At 49.7% G+C, this 15029-nt stretch overlaps 1 protein-coding gene across 3 annotated transcripts in view; it reads left to right on the plus strand.

Annotated features, from left to right (window-relative positions):
- The window catches only part of CPAMD8 (C3 and PZP like alpha-2-macroglobulin domain containing 8), a 98806-nt gene that overhangs the window by 18480 nt on the left and 65297 nt on the right, over positions 1-15029 (plus strand). For all 3 annotated transcript variants that reach the window (XR_004349427.1, XM_032629015.1, XM_032629014.1), the window contains exons 10-13: positions 300-408; positions 2851-3078; positions 5462-5632; positions 8480-8608. Coding sequence is in view for 2 of the 3 variants with exons in the window: in XM_032629015.1 (XP_032484906.1) it covers positions 300-408; positions 2851-3078; positions 5462-5632; positions 8480-8608 (637 nt within the window). In the remaining variant the exon portion in view is untranslated. The remainder of the gene's footprint in view (positions 1-299; positions 409-2850; positions 3079-5461; positions 5633-8479; positions 8609-15029) is intronic.

Below are 15029 nucleotides of genomic sequence, written 5' to 3' on the forward strand. Positions count from 1 at the left end.
GGTTGTCTCATATACCCTGCTGCTTTGGTCCAGAGTTCCTCTTTGACCCTTGGTCTCTTTTTCTGTCCAACATGAGGCTTGGTGCAGAGGATCACAGGGCCCTGATGTGATCTGTCCTTACTCAGGGCTACAGGGAGGGCTGTAAGGTGGAGTGTAGGATGGGAAGCATCCCTGGATTAGCCACTGTACCACTGATCACATCTTGCGGGGCCTGGCCTTCCTGAAACTGACCCCTCCTCCGCTGTCCCCTGGGCATCTCCTGCTTGTGAAACTTACTACCCTTTGTCCTTTCGTTCCAGGTATACCTTTGGGAAACCTGTCTCAGGGACTTTAACCATCAACATGACTGTAAATGGCGTGGGGTACTACAGCCAGGAGGTGGGGCGCCCCATCCTTAGGACCACCAAGGTGAGGAGCAGGAACCCCGACCCACTCGGTGGGTCCCTTCCCACCAGCTTCATCTCTGTGATCGTCCGTTTTATTTTGCTTTCCAAAACACTTTAGCTGGTGGGGATATTCCGATGATAAAATTCCTGCAGGCTGAACATAGAGGCTAGAACATATAAAAAAGAAGTAATAAAGTCGACTTGTCCTCTGATAGGCAGACACAGCCACTATTGGTATTTTGATGTGTTTCCTCTTAGGATGTTGTGTGTAAAGTTAAAAAAAAGTTTTCTTGAGACATAATTCACATATCATATAATTCAAATCCCCATATAGAATGTACGAATCAGTAGTTTTTAGTATATTACAGAGTTGTACAACCACCACCATACAGTTTTAGAATATTTCTGCTAACCGTCCCCCCACCCCCGCCAATCTCTCACATCCTTTTGCAGTTAAGCCCTGTTTGCATCTCCAGCCCCTGGCAACCACTTACTTACATGCTTTGTCTCTGTGGATTTCTGGACATTTCATATAAATGGAATCATGTACCATGTGACCTTTTGTGTCTGGTTTCTTTCACTCAGCCTGATGCTTTCAAGGTTCATCCACATTGTACCGTGTGTAGGTACTTCATCCTTTTTTATGGCTGAGTAATATTCCGCTGCGTGGTTGGACCACATTTTGTTTATCCGTTCATTAGCTGACGGACATCTGAGGTGTTTCTGCTTTTCGGCTATTCTGGATGATGCTATGAACATTCACGTACAAGTTTTTGTGTGGCCAGATGTTTTCATTTCTCTTGCATTTGGAATCCCTGGGTTGTATGGTATGCAATTAAATGAAGACCGCCCAAACAAGAACAAGCAAAGGCTATCTATTCGAAGCTTGCAGCAAGGGAGCCAGCCACCATCACCTGTGTTTGGCAGAGACTCAAAGGCAGGTGGAGAAGTGGGAAGGCTTTATAGTGAAAGAAAGGGAAGGCTTCCAGTGTGCCGTGATGGGAGGCTATTGGTGTGCAGAAAGTCATGGGCGGGTAACTAGAAACAGGCATCCAAAGTGATTGATGAGGGGGTGCACATTTGGCTCTTTCCAATTGGTCCTAAGATGGAAGTGGGAGCCAAAATCAGAAAAATTGTCAGTTATGAATCTGGTCCTGGCCATTTGGGGCTTGTTGTGACGGGGGTTATGGTTTGGTTGCTATTGAGATAGGGGTCTGACTTCTTACAAGTCTGACTTATAGATACAGTTGGCCCTTCCATGTCTGAGGCTTCTGCATCCCAGGATCCCAGATTGAAACTCTTTGAAGTGGGTTGAATCCGCAAATGCGGAGCCGCGAATACGGAGAGCCGACTGTAATGGGTTGGCTTCCTTGCTGGTGGCTGCAGAGTGTGGGTCCGAGTTCTCTTTTTTTCTGTATTATCTGGCCCTGGTCCATTTGTATATTCAGTCTCTCAGTGGTGTCTCTCTGTTTAGTTGTTTGAAGAGCTCCCAGACTGTTTTCCAAAGTGGCTGCATGATTTCACGTTCCCGTGCGTGTCCAGTTTTATAAGCTGGTTTTTGTTTTTCTTTTTCAACTTAACATTAAGTTGTGAGTGTGCTACTATGTAACATACACACACATCTTGGAGATTCGGTGCCCCTGTAGGCATTAAACCCTGTCAGCGCCACCTCCTTCCCATTTCCACCCGAAGCTATGTCTTCATCCCTTTGCCACCTGGGATGTGTCCCCGCTCTCTGTCCCTGAGGCTTCTCTTCTGTGGAGTAGACACCCTGGCCCCTCACCTCTTTCGTGCCTGGTGTTGGTGCCCTCGGTATCCTAGCCATTGTCCCTGGAGGCTGCCCCTGGTGGCTCTTGCCTTAATTTTCTCCTTTACTGAGTAATTCACTCCACAGCTGTTTGTGAATGTGGATTATTTGCCAGCCTCTGCCTCCAGGTCCTGAGATAGGGGTTGATTGAGGGGGTTCTGTACCCCGGGCGTGGGAGGCGAGCCAGTGCTCCAGTGTGGCTGACCAGGTTCAAGTCCCTGCCTGCAGTCTGGCCCGAGGGGTTGTCTCACCTTCTGCCCAAGGAGCTGACTCCCTTCCTCCTGGGACATAATGCATGTCCAGCCAGGGATTCAGTCCCCACGCAGTGACTCACGGCATAGGTTGGGTGGGTCACCGAGTGTCCCCCTGGGCCTCCAAGCCACCAGAGGCACCTACTTTTTTTTTTTTTTTAATATTTATTTATTTGGCTGCGCCTGGTCTTAGTTGCGGCACGCAGGATCTTTGTTGCGGCATGTGGGATCTGGTTCTCTGACCAGGGATCGAACCTGGGCCCCCCAGATTGGGAGCATGCAGTCTTAACCGTTGGACCGCCAGGGAAGTCCCCAGAGTCACCTACTCGAGCTCTGCGCTTGCGAGTCGTCTCTCAAAGCCACTCCAGCTCCCGGCGAGCACGACCTGTGTGTTTCCCGCCTCCAGATCCACGGCTCCCAGGACTTCAACATCTGCGTGAAGGACATGATCCTGGCCGATGTCCCTGAGCACTTCCGGGGCACCGTCAGCATCTGGGCCATGGTGACCAGCACGGACGGGAGCCAACAGGTGGCTTTTGATGACTCCACCCCCGTCCAGAGACAGCTGGTGGATGTCCGGTACTCCAAGGACACCAGGAAGCAGTTTAAGCCGGGTCTGTCCTATGTGGGGAAGGTAAGCCCTGGGCATGGTGCCCAGCAGGGGCCGTCAAGGTCACAGGTTCTGCGCTGCCTCCCAGCCCAGCTCCTGCCCAAGGACCACTGTGTAACCACTGCAGTGCATGCCGCGTGCCCCACAGCCGTGACTTGGCTGAATACTACGTCGTTTGATTTTGCCAGCAGAACTTTTGCCCTCTTGGGATCAAGGGACTGCTTTGCTGAGTGTGATGAGAGCTGGTACCCAGGGCAGGGGACACTGGACATTCTGCTCCACCTAAAAGCATGGTTTACTTTAATCCACATAGTTAGACATTCCCGTACCTAGAGCGTTAAACCATGATGCTACGTATCCACTTATTATTTTTTTTAACATCCTTATTGGAGTATAATTGCTTGACAATTGTGTGTTAGTTTCTGCCTTATAACAAAGTGAGTCAGCTATACATATACATATATCCCCATATCTCCTCCCTTGCATCTCCTTCCCATATACACTACCAAACGTATCCACTTATTAAATCACCTTCCTTAACTGGGTTGACGTTATCTCTGGATGACTTAATAGCTAAGTCCCTAAAAGTCAGATCCCCGTCCCTGAGACAGACTGATTCAGATCCCCTGTGGGGAACAGCATTTTGAACAAGCCCCCATCTCCCTCCCACCCACCACACCATTTTTTCTACACAGTAAAGTTTGAGGTGACTAGAAATTCGAGATCCTTATCCTAATTGCTGAACTGGGGCATCTGTGTTTCAATTGCAGCTGGGGGAGTCAAGGCCAGTGGAGCCTAGCATCACCTCAAGGGGAAGCTGGCCATGCCCTCTAACCCCTGCCTCTGCCCAGCACCCACACCCCTGTCCCCTTTTATGTTCCATGGGTCACCCACAGGATCCTAGCGGTCTGTCCTCATGCTGTGTCCTGCTTCTCCTGCTCTGCTCTGGGACCTCTCTTTTCTCCTCCGTGATGAGATCTCAGTTCTCACTGTCCCACACACAGAGACATGGCTTGTGTGCCCCTGGCTTTGAGGGTACCAGCTTGAGTAGAAGCTAAGGCACCATGTGCAGGGTCAGATGGTGTGTGAAGAAGGGGCTTGGAGCTGTCCATTCAGTGAAAGGGGAGCATTTCACCTACACCTAAGAAATTTTCTACTGTCTGCCTTAAAGAACGGAGCTGAAGCTGGTCACCCCATCACCAGATAACCTACACAGTTGAGGGGTGCTCCAGGGTCCTTCAGGAACCACTGACCATATTTCTTCACAATATCTGAACCCCTCATTCTGACTGCCTTTTCTACCTGCCTGAATGAGTGAGGTCTGAGAGTCACGTGGCACGGTCCGTGGCATTGCCCGCCCCATTCCTACCTGGCTATGGCACCAGGAGAATGGCTGGCATGGGGTGATTTGTGCCTTGTGACTTCTTTGCCAAGTCTAAGGTCATAAAAGTTTTCCCCTACGTTATCTTCGAAGTGTTTTGTAGTTCTAGCCATTACATTTAGGTTTCTGATCCATTTTGAGTTAATTTTGGTATATGGTGTGAGGTAGGGGTTCAACTGCATTCTTCTGCATGTGGAGATCCAGTTGTCCCAGAACCACTTGTTGAAGGAATTGTTCTTTCCCCATTGAATGGTCTTGGCACCCTTGTCATAAATCAATTGACTATAATCTTTTTCTTTTCTTTTTTTTTTTTTTGCTGTGCCACTCGGCATGCAGGATCTTAGTTCCCTGAGCAGGAATTGAACCCATGCCCCCTGCAGTGGAAGCGTGGAGTCCTAATCACTGGACTGCCAGAGAATTCCCCCTCACCATATTTTAATCTTATTTTTTTGAATCAATTGACTATAGGTGGGTGGATTTATATCTGGACTCTCAGTTCTTCTACTCCACTGGTCTGCATATCTGTCCTTATACCAGTACCACGTGTCTTGATTACTGTACCTTTTTTTTTTTTTTTTTTTTTTTTTTTTTTTTGCGGTATGCGAGCCTCTCACTGTTGTGGCCTCTCCCGTTGCGGAGCACAGGCTCCAGACGCGGAGGCTCAGCAGCCGTGGCTCACGAGCCCAGCTGCTCCGTGGCATGTGGGATCTTCCCGGACCGGGGCACGAACCCGTGTCCCCTGCATTGGCAGGCGGACTCTCAACCACTGCGCCACCAGGGAAGCCCCTTGATTACTGTACCTTTGTAGGACGTTTTGAAATTGAGACGTGTGAGTTCTTGGTTCTTTTTCAGGATTGCTTTGGCTGTTCGGTGCCACTTGCAATTCCGTATGAATTTTAGCATTAGATTGTTGATTGCTAAAAGGAAGCTGGCTGGGAGTCTGCTGGGTGATTGGGTTGAATCTGTAGATCCATTTGGGAAGTGTTGCCACCCTAACCACGTTGAATCATTGGTGACTCCTTCCAGGTGGAGCTGTCCTACCCAGACGGCAGCCCGGCTGAGGGGGTGACGGTCCAGATCAGGGCAGAGCTGACGCCGAAGGACAACATATACACCACCGAGTCTGTGTCCCGGGGTGGGCTGGTAGGGTTTGAAATCCCCTCCATCCCTGTGTCAGCCCAGCACGTGTGGCTGGAGGTGGGTGAGTCACCTAGACCCTTGTCATTCAGCCAGCAGGCATGGATTTGGCCCCTCCTCCAGGCCATGCTCAGGCACTGGGTCAGTGGACCTGGGTCCTGCCCCTGCCCTGAGGGAGTTCAAAGTCTGATGGGGGAGGCTGATAGTAAGTCAGATAACCCAACCACCCCAGAGTGAGGCGGGGGCTGAGAAGAGATGAGGGTGCCTGGCTTCTGTGAGGGGATCTTCCCAGGTGGACTCCTGACAAGGGGGAGGTTCAGCCAGGCTGCTTCCAGGAAGGTGGAACAGCATATGCACAGCCCCAGTGGCCCAGAGTCCTAGCGTAATTGGATCCTGCAAATGCCCAGGCAGCCAAGCCATTTCAAGAAGATATGGAGGAGGGAGCCAGTGGGGCTTCCCCTCACCTCACAGGGGTGCTCAGGGCTTACCCAGAAGGCAGTCTGTCACTCCAGTGCCCATAGTGGGGGATGTCTGGGCGGGGCCACAGGTGGGCAGACGGGAGGTGATGATGGAGAAGACACTGAGCCTGGAGCTGTGGAGGTAGAATTGGCAGGACCTGGTGTCTCCTTGTCCGGCGAGGGAGGAGCAGGTGTGGTAAAGAGGATGTCCCAGCCCTCACCTCTATAGCTGGTGGTAGGCGTGGTGGCCCCACGGACACTGGGATGGTGGGGACAGAAGGTAGCTGAGAATAAATGTGTAGGTGGGAGCCGAGGACACTTGTGGTCACTATGTCCCCTGTGGGCGACATGTCCTTAAAGACTTTTTTTTTTTTTTTTTTTTTGCGGTACACGGGCCTCTCACTGTTGTGGCCTCTCCCATTGCGGAGCACAGGCTCCAGACGTGCAGGCTCAGCGGCCATGGCCATGGCTCACGGGCCCAGCCGCTCCGCGGCACGTGGGATCTTCCCGGACCGGGGTAGGAACCCGTGTCCCCTGCATCAGCAGGTGGACTCTCAACCACTGCGCCACCAGGGAAGCCCTCCTTAAAGATTTTTAACAGCCAGGGATCCCCAGGCCACCGACACTTTTTACCACCTGGCTACAAATTTGGAGGTTCCTGCTACCCCACTACCTTACAATTACAGCACCTGTGGACATGTAGCATTATATTCATTTCAGGTGTTCAACGTAATGATTTAATGTATGTATATATTGTGAAATGACACCGCAATATGTCCAGTTACCATACACAGTTACACTTTTTTTCTTGTGATGAGAACCTCTAAGATCTATTCTTTTAGCACCTTTCTCAAATGTACAATACGATATTATTAACTATAGACCCCATGCTGTACATTACATCCCCAGGACTGAATTTATAACTGGAAGTTTGTATTTTTTGCAATTACAGTTTTATTATAGCAAAATGATACAAATTGGGACCAACCAAAGAGAGAGACACACATGCACAGGACGAGAGCTGGGAGGGTCCCCAATTTGTAGCTTCATGTGCTGTCCCCATGCAGTTGGGACACATCACCCTCCTGACACTACACAGAGCACTGCCAATAGGGATGCACACTTCCACTTTGGTGTCCACCGTTTTAATTGGGGTTTCACTACATAGGCTTGATTGATTAATCATTGGCCCCATGACTGAACTCAGTCTCTAGCCGCCTCCCCTCCCTAGAGGTCAAGTTGATACCACATCACGTGGCTCAAAGCCCCAACCCTCTAATCCCATGATTGGTCTTTCTGGCATGATTGTCCCCATCCCGAACTATCTCATTAGCTCATATTATCAGGACCCACCATGAATAACAAAGACACCCGCATCACTTGGGAAATTTTAGGGGTTCAGAGGCTATCTGCCAGTAACTGAGATAAAGGTGGGCCAGCTTCTTTTCTCTAGTTGCGGTGAGCGGGGGCTACTCTTCGTTGAGGTGTGGGCTTCTCACTGCGGTGGCTTCTCTTGTTGCGGAGCACGGGCTCTAGGCATACGGGCCTCAGTAGCTGTGGCTCGTGGGCTCTAGAGCGCAGGCTCAGTAGTTGTGGCGCATGGGCTTAGTTGCTCCGCAGCATGTGGGATCTTCCCAGACCAGGGCTCGAACCCGTGTCCCCTGCATTGGCAGGTGGATTCTTAACCACTGCGCCACCAGGGAAGTCCCCAGCTTCTTTGTTCTTTATCACACAGAGGTCTTAGACTACTCCCTTCTTGCCCCCACTTCTGGCAACTCTCTTGTGTTAGCAACACTTTTCCAGCAGCAAGTGAAGGCAACAGGTTCAAACTCCCAAAAGAGCAAAAGTAATATAACGGGGCATGAAGGGGGAGGATGGAGAACTCCAGGGGGAGCAGCGTCCACAGCTCTGGGGATGCTGCCCAGCGCGGCTTCTCCCTCTCCTGACCACCATCTCCCCTGTGCTCACTTCCCAAGGAGGTTTTACCCTCCGAGAAGCCACCGAAGCTGCTGGCAAGCCCAGGACATGGGCTTCCCTAATATGCCCATGATGGAACTGTCTCTCAGTGGCCACGTGGGCCACCTGCCATTGCCTGAGCCAACCCCCAACACCCTGTGGCCAGCCTTGGACACTTGCTTCCCGTGGAGCTGGGGAAGAACAAGCTAGCCACACTGGACCCCATACTCTGAGAATTGGGGAAGAGGTTCTCCAAAGGGAAATTGGAACATGAGAAGATCTTGTTGCAGGGCAGGGCAGGGCAGGGCAGGCAGAAGCGTGGAGTCGGGACACATCACCCTCCTGATACTACACCCAGAGCACAGGCAATAGGGATGCTCACACCCACCTCAGTGTCCACAGTTTTTATTGGGGTTTCATTACATAGGCCTGATTAAGACCCCCTTCCGACACCAAGCATCCAAGCCTTGATCAAATACCCTCTCTTCTTTAGACCAAGGTGACAGCCCTCGGTGGAAAGCTCGTGGGGGCCCAGTACCTGCCCAGCTACCTCTCCCTCAGCAGCTGGTACTCCCCCAGCCAGTGCTACCTGCAGCTGCAGCCGCCCTCCCTCCCCCTGCAGGTAAGGCTTTCAGGTGTGCCCTTCTGGAGCAGGACGGGGCCCGAGGAGCAGCATGCATGTGCCTCCAGGGAGTCTGCACGTGCCCCAGCAGGGTTAATACTCATGCTGACACAGGAGCCCCATCCCTCCGGCAAGGGGAGTATTCCATGGAATGAATTCCTGTCATTCATTTATGATGGACATTTAGGCCAAGGCCAGGGTTTACTGTGATGTCACCTGCCCTCAGGGTCCCGTTGGCCCTGGTTCCCCACTGTCTGGAGTTTCTTGTGCAAAGGCACCGGAAGTCACCCACCAGACACTTGCAGACACACCGAGTGCAAAGATGAGACAAACTCAGAGCTGGGTCTCACGTTATAGTTCTTCCCAAGTCTGTTATTCCATGATCCAAATTAAGTAAGATGCGTGAAGATGTGTGTGGAAATAGGGATCCGTAAACACTGAGCAGAAACTACGGAGACTTCCCATACACCCACTTCCCCTGCACGCAGTTTCCCTGATTATTACCATCTGTTAAAATTGATGAGCCGCTATTAATATGTGACTATGGACTGAAGTCCCCAGTGTATGTCAGGGTTCCCTCTTGGTGGTGCACGTTTTATGACAAATGCACAATGTCACGTATCCACCGTTACAATGTCATACAGGATCGTTTCACTTCCCGAAAAATCCACTGTGCTCTACCTATTCCTCCCTCCCTCCCTCCAACCCCTGGCAAACGCTGAGCTTTTCACTGTCTTTATACTTTTTCCTTTTCAGGAATGTCATAGAGCCAGAATTATATAGTGCATGTACTTTTCAGATTGTCTTCTTCTTTTTTAAAAAATATTTATTTGGCTGCAGTGGGTATTTTTTTTTTTTTTTTTTTGGCTGTGTTGGGTTCGTTGCTGCACGAGGGCTTTCTCTAGTTGTAACGAGCGGGGGCTACTCTTCATTGCGGTGCCCGTGCTTCTCATTGCGGTGGCTTCTCGTTGTGGAGCACGGGCTCTAGGCACGTGGGCTTCAATAGTTGTGGCACGTGGGCTCAGTAGTTGTGGCACATGGGCTTAATTGCCCTGCGGCGTGTGGGATCTTCCTGGACCAGGGATTGAACCTGTGCCCCCTGCATCGGCAGGCGGATTCTTAACCATTGCACCACCAGGGAAGTCCTGTGCCGGGTCTTAGTTGCAGCACGTGGGATCTTTGTTGCCACTTGCGGGATCTTCGTTGTGGCACGTGGAATCTTTTTTAGTTGCGACATGTGGGATCTAGTTCCCTGACCAGGGACTGAACCCAGGCCCCCAGCATTGGAAGTGCGGAGTCTTAGCCACTGGACCACCGGGGAAGTCCCCAGATTGGCTTCTTTCATTTAGCAATTTGCATCGAACTACCTCCGATTCTTTTCCTGACTGGAGAGGGCCTTTCATTTTCGTGGCGAATTACATTGCATCATACGGTTGGGATCAACTGCGGTTTGTTTGTCCCCTCACCTCTTAAACGATGTATACGTATATGTATGTTTTATAAAGCACTCCGTTAATTCCCCTAATTGATGTTCTGAGGGCTGAGCCCGGCTGCCGTGGGTGGTGGCAGGCTTGCCAGCATTGCCTCTAATGGAAACCACTTGCCAACGGGACTCCCAGGTCCTACCAGCCCTGTAAACCTCTGAGATCCCCTCTCCGAGGGTGCTGCCCAGACCTGAGGGGCCCCTGGGATGCGTCTTGGAGGAACTGAGGTGGCAGGGCTGCCTAGTCCCTGGGTTTAATGGCCCTCTGTGGGGGTTATGAGAATGAGAAACTCCAGTGAGATCATGCCCAGCTTGGCTGCACACCCTGTTCTTGTTTTAATACTGTTTAACCATCTGTGCTGCGTAGGGATGCTGGGGTTGGCCACCTTCTTGTGGGGGTGGGAAGGAGTCCTGTGTCATGTCTGCTGGGACCACTGTTCCCGTAGGCGAGGACTTGGCTGGGCTGCTCAGAATTTCTTCTTGGAGGGACACCTCTGTCCTGCCTCAGTTAGGTCAGCAGGCGCCAGCTCTCCCCGTCCCAGACTGTCATCGAGGGGCCCTGAGTGTGACCTCAGGGCATTGAGGCAAGAGTGGCCATGCCTGGTGCAGTCCCAGCTCTGTGTTGGGGCCCTTTCTTCTTCCTCCAGCACCAAGAGATGTACAGGGAGGAGCTGCTCTGTAAATGGGACTGTCACCCCAATATTTTAGGGTTGCTCTGATGCCATGGGGTTAGTTCGTGAGAAGAAAAAGATTTGCACTCTTTCCTTTTTTTTTTCCCAACATCTTGAACAGAAAGAGACTTTTGTTTGGGTGTTGTTATAAGGAGGATATTTGCAAATTTAGAGAGAAATAAAAAAAAGTATAATAAATAACCATACGCTTTTCACCTAGATTTATGAATTAATATTTTGCCTCCATCCATCTACCCACCCATCTACCCACCCACCCACTCACCTACCTACCCATCCATCTACCCATCCACCCATCCATCCACTCATCTATTTATCTCTCCATCCACCCATCCACCCACCCATCTACCCACCCCCCCACCCATCCACCTAGCCATCCATCTTCCCATCTACCCACCCATGCACCCATCATCCACCTACCACCCATTCCCCCACCCATCTACCCATCCATCCATCCACTCACCTATTTATCCATCTATTTCTTTCCACCTTATTTATTTATTTATTTATTTATTGCGGTACGCGGGCCTCTCACTGCTGTGGCCTCTCCCGTCGCGGAGCACAGGCTCCGGACGCGCAGGCTCAGCGGCCATGGCTCACGGGCCCAGCCGCTCCGCGGCACGTGGGATCTTCCCGGACCGGGGTAGGAACCCGTGTCCCCTGCATCGGCAGGTGGACTCTCAACCACTGCGCCACCAGGGAAGCCCTCCCCCTTTTTTGACTGCAGTATTTGAAAGTAAATTACAGATATGATGCTTCACTCTTAAATACTTGAGCATGATGTGTTTTAAAAATAGGGACATTCTTCAACATGACCGCAAGGTCATTGTTATATCTAAGAAAATTATATTAACTCAATCACATTGTTTAACTCACAGGCAATATTCAGATTCTCAAAGGTGTCCTCGAGATATAGCTTATATATGGTGTGTGTGCGCACCCATGCATGCCTGCACATATGTGTGTGTGCATGCATGTCTTGCAGATGCATGCTTGTACATGTGCACATGTGTGTGCGCTCACCTGTGTGAGCATGTGTGTATGCGTGCATGGATTTTACTCAGGATCAATTTAAAAGTTGCATCTGGCTCTTCCTGTGTCCGTAATCGTTCTTGATCTAGAACAGTCTCCCTGCCTTTTCGTTGCCATGACTTCTGTAAAGAATTCAAGCCTGTGATCTTGTAGATTATCCCACATTATGAGTGAGATTCAGGTTAAAACATGGTTCTGGCAAAACCACTATGTACGTACTCCTTTTGTTGAGTGCCATCAGGAGACACAGATTTGGGCAGCCCCACCCTTGCTGAAGCTGGGTCTGGTTCCTACCAGCTCTTTCCCTCTGCAGGTGAAGCTAATAAATAATCTGGGTGACACTCTGAGGTCCCTGCCACAGTGTCCTGAGCCCCAGCAACCTTTCACCAAATGCCTTTGGCATCTTTGATGATTCTTGCTGTAATCAGTTATCACATTGGCTTTATGATGGATATTCTGATTTCTGCACTTACCGTGATTCTGACATTCCTTCTAAATTTATTAGCTGGTAAAAAAAGAACTTGCCCCACTATTAATTTTGCTGTATTATTGTTGTTTTCAGTGTGCCTATGGAGTTGTGAACTTCTAAAAGATTATTCAATGTGTTATAATCTGTTACCACCATGCTTCCTTTTTTCATTTCAGATTTTGGAATAACTTTAGACTTACAGAAGAGTTGCTCATATAGGGCAGAGAGTTCCTGCATATCCTTCATCCAGCTTTCTTTCCCTAGTGTTTTAAATTGTTTGTCTTTTTGTTTTTGTGAGGGTACTTTATATATTTTGGACATTAGACCCTTATCAGATATATGACTTGGAAGTATTTTCTGCCATTCTGTGGGTTGTCTTTTCACTTTCCTGATAGTGTCCTTTGATGCCACAAAGGTTTTTAATTTTGGTGAAATCCAATTTATCTATTATTTTCCTTTGGTTGTTTGTGCTTTTGGTGCCATATCTCAAAGAAACCATTGCCAAATCCAAGGTCATGAAGGTTTACCCCTGTGTTTTCTCCTAACAGTTTATGGTTTTAGCTCTTACATTTAAGTCTTTGAACCATTTTGAGTAAACTTCTGTATATGGTGTGAGGTAGGGTCCAACTTCATTCCTTTGAATGTGGAGATCCAGTTGTTCCAGAATCATCTGTTGAAAAGACTGTTCTTTCCCCATCAAAACGTCTTGGCACCCTTGATGAGAATCAATTTGCCACAGATGTTTATTTCTGGACTCTCAGTTCTATCCTATTGATCTATATGTCTGTCCTTATACCAATACCACACTGTCTTGATACTGTAGCTTTGTAGTAAGTTTTGAAATTGGCAAGTGTGAGTCCCACAACCTTGTTCTTTGTCAAGATTGTTTTGGTTATCCTGGATCCTTTGCATTTCCGTGTGAATTTTAGGATCAGCTTTTGCACTTGGACAAAAAAGGCCACTGGCACTTCGTTAGGCTTCCCCCTAATGTTACCATCTTATGAGACCATGACACATTTGTCAAAACTAAGACATCAGCACTGGACATGACTATTAACTAAACCCCGGACTTTATTTGCATTTCCCTAGTTTTTCCAGGCACCTGCTTTTTTTGGTCCAGGATCCCATGCAGGATCTCACACTGCATTTTGTGTCCTCCAGTCTGATGGTTTCTTGGTCTTTCCTTGTCTTTCATGACCTTGACACTCAAGAGTTCATTCTTCTTTCTGCTACTCCAGTTTCCCAAATTTGGCTGTGGGAGTGAGGACCTTTGGGTCAGCTCCTTAAACGGGTGGGTTCTTGTCTTCAGTGGGAAGTAGAATGACATTTATTAACCACCCACAGTGAACAGGTGTGGTGTTGAGAATGATACATTCATCATTTCATTGGATCCTCAGGACCTTCTGTCCAGGAGATATAACCTTATTTTACAAACGGGGAAACTGAGGATCAGAGAGGTGAAATGACTTGACCAAGGACCCACAGTGAGAATGATACTCACCACTCACCACCTCAGATTACCCTCCTCTGGGCATTCAGGGTGGCCCAGATGTTTGGGGAGAGTCATGGATTGTAAAACATGGGGCAGAGGAGGGAACCTCTGGGGCAAAAGTCCAGAGGATGACTTCTCATGCAGCCTGTAACATCAGTGTTGGAAATGGTCACACTCCAAGCTCTTGGGGAGGTCACAGGACCTGGGAGACCTCAGCTGTAACACAGGGAATGAGGGCAGCTTGGAGGTTAAGCATGGGGCTCTGGCTTCAGCCCTTTGGGGTTTGAATCCTGTCCCCACCACTCACTGATGTTGGGAAGGGATCAAACCCCCTCTGGAAACTTGGGGATTGTGATAGAACCCAACTCATCAAGTGTATATCCAATGAGAAGTTCCAGCCCATTGCCTGCACTGGTGCCTGTGAAGTTAGGGAATAGTCCCCAAGACCATCCCCCATCAATTGCAGAATTTGGGGGGGGGGTCACCAAACCACTTTCAGTTTCTTTAATCTCTAGAGGGAGTCACAGAATCACTGAAAGCTGTTAGAATCAGTTACAGTTTAATACAGTGAAAGATACAGATTAAAATCAGGCAAGGCAAGAGGATCATAAGGCAGGGGCCAGGTGAGTTCTGAATGTGAACTTCCAGTTGTCCTCCCCCCACAGAGTCAAGGACAGTGTGGCTTTGCCGGCAACAATGTGTGACTACACGCATGGTGTACTGCCAACCAGGGGTGTTCACCCGAGCCTCAGTGTCCAGGGTTTTTATTGGAGGTTAGTCACATAGACATGGCTAACCACCTGCCTGGCCGACCCTAGTCTCAGCCCCTCCAGAGGTCAAACTGATATGGTGTGGTCTAATGTCCCTACCATAAATTATATTGTTAGTATCTGGTGTGGCCCCAGACCCCAGATAAACAAAGACTCATCAGGCAGGACATTTCAAGGCCTTAAAGATCACCTTCCAGGAGCAGGGGACGAAGGCCAGACCTCTCTTAGGCTAGGTTCAGATCCTTACTACACTGCACTCACTGAGAGGTTCCGTACCCTTATCACGGTCCATCTGCAGCACAGCCCCATTTACAGAGCATCAGCTGAGGTTGCCATGGCGATGTGGCCACAGCCAGGACCAGATGCTGAGCACTCAGCTCTGAAGCTAGTGCTCCTCCCTCAGCTTTCTTGGACTCCCTGTGGCCCCACAGTGGCCTTCTCCCTAGGGTAGGCTGTGGCATTGGTGCTGGGCTGTGGGTGCCAGGC

The sequence above is a fragment of the Phocoena sinus genome, chromosome 3 (assembly GCF_008692025.1).
Source record: "Phocoena sinus isolate mPhoSin1 chromosome 3, mPhoSin1.pri, whole genome shotgun sequence".
Lineage (NCBI taxonomy): Eukaryota > Metazoa > Chordata > Mammalia > Artiodactyla > Phocoenidae > Phocoena > Phocoena sinus.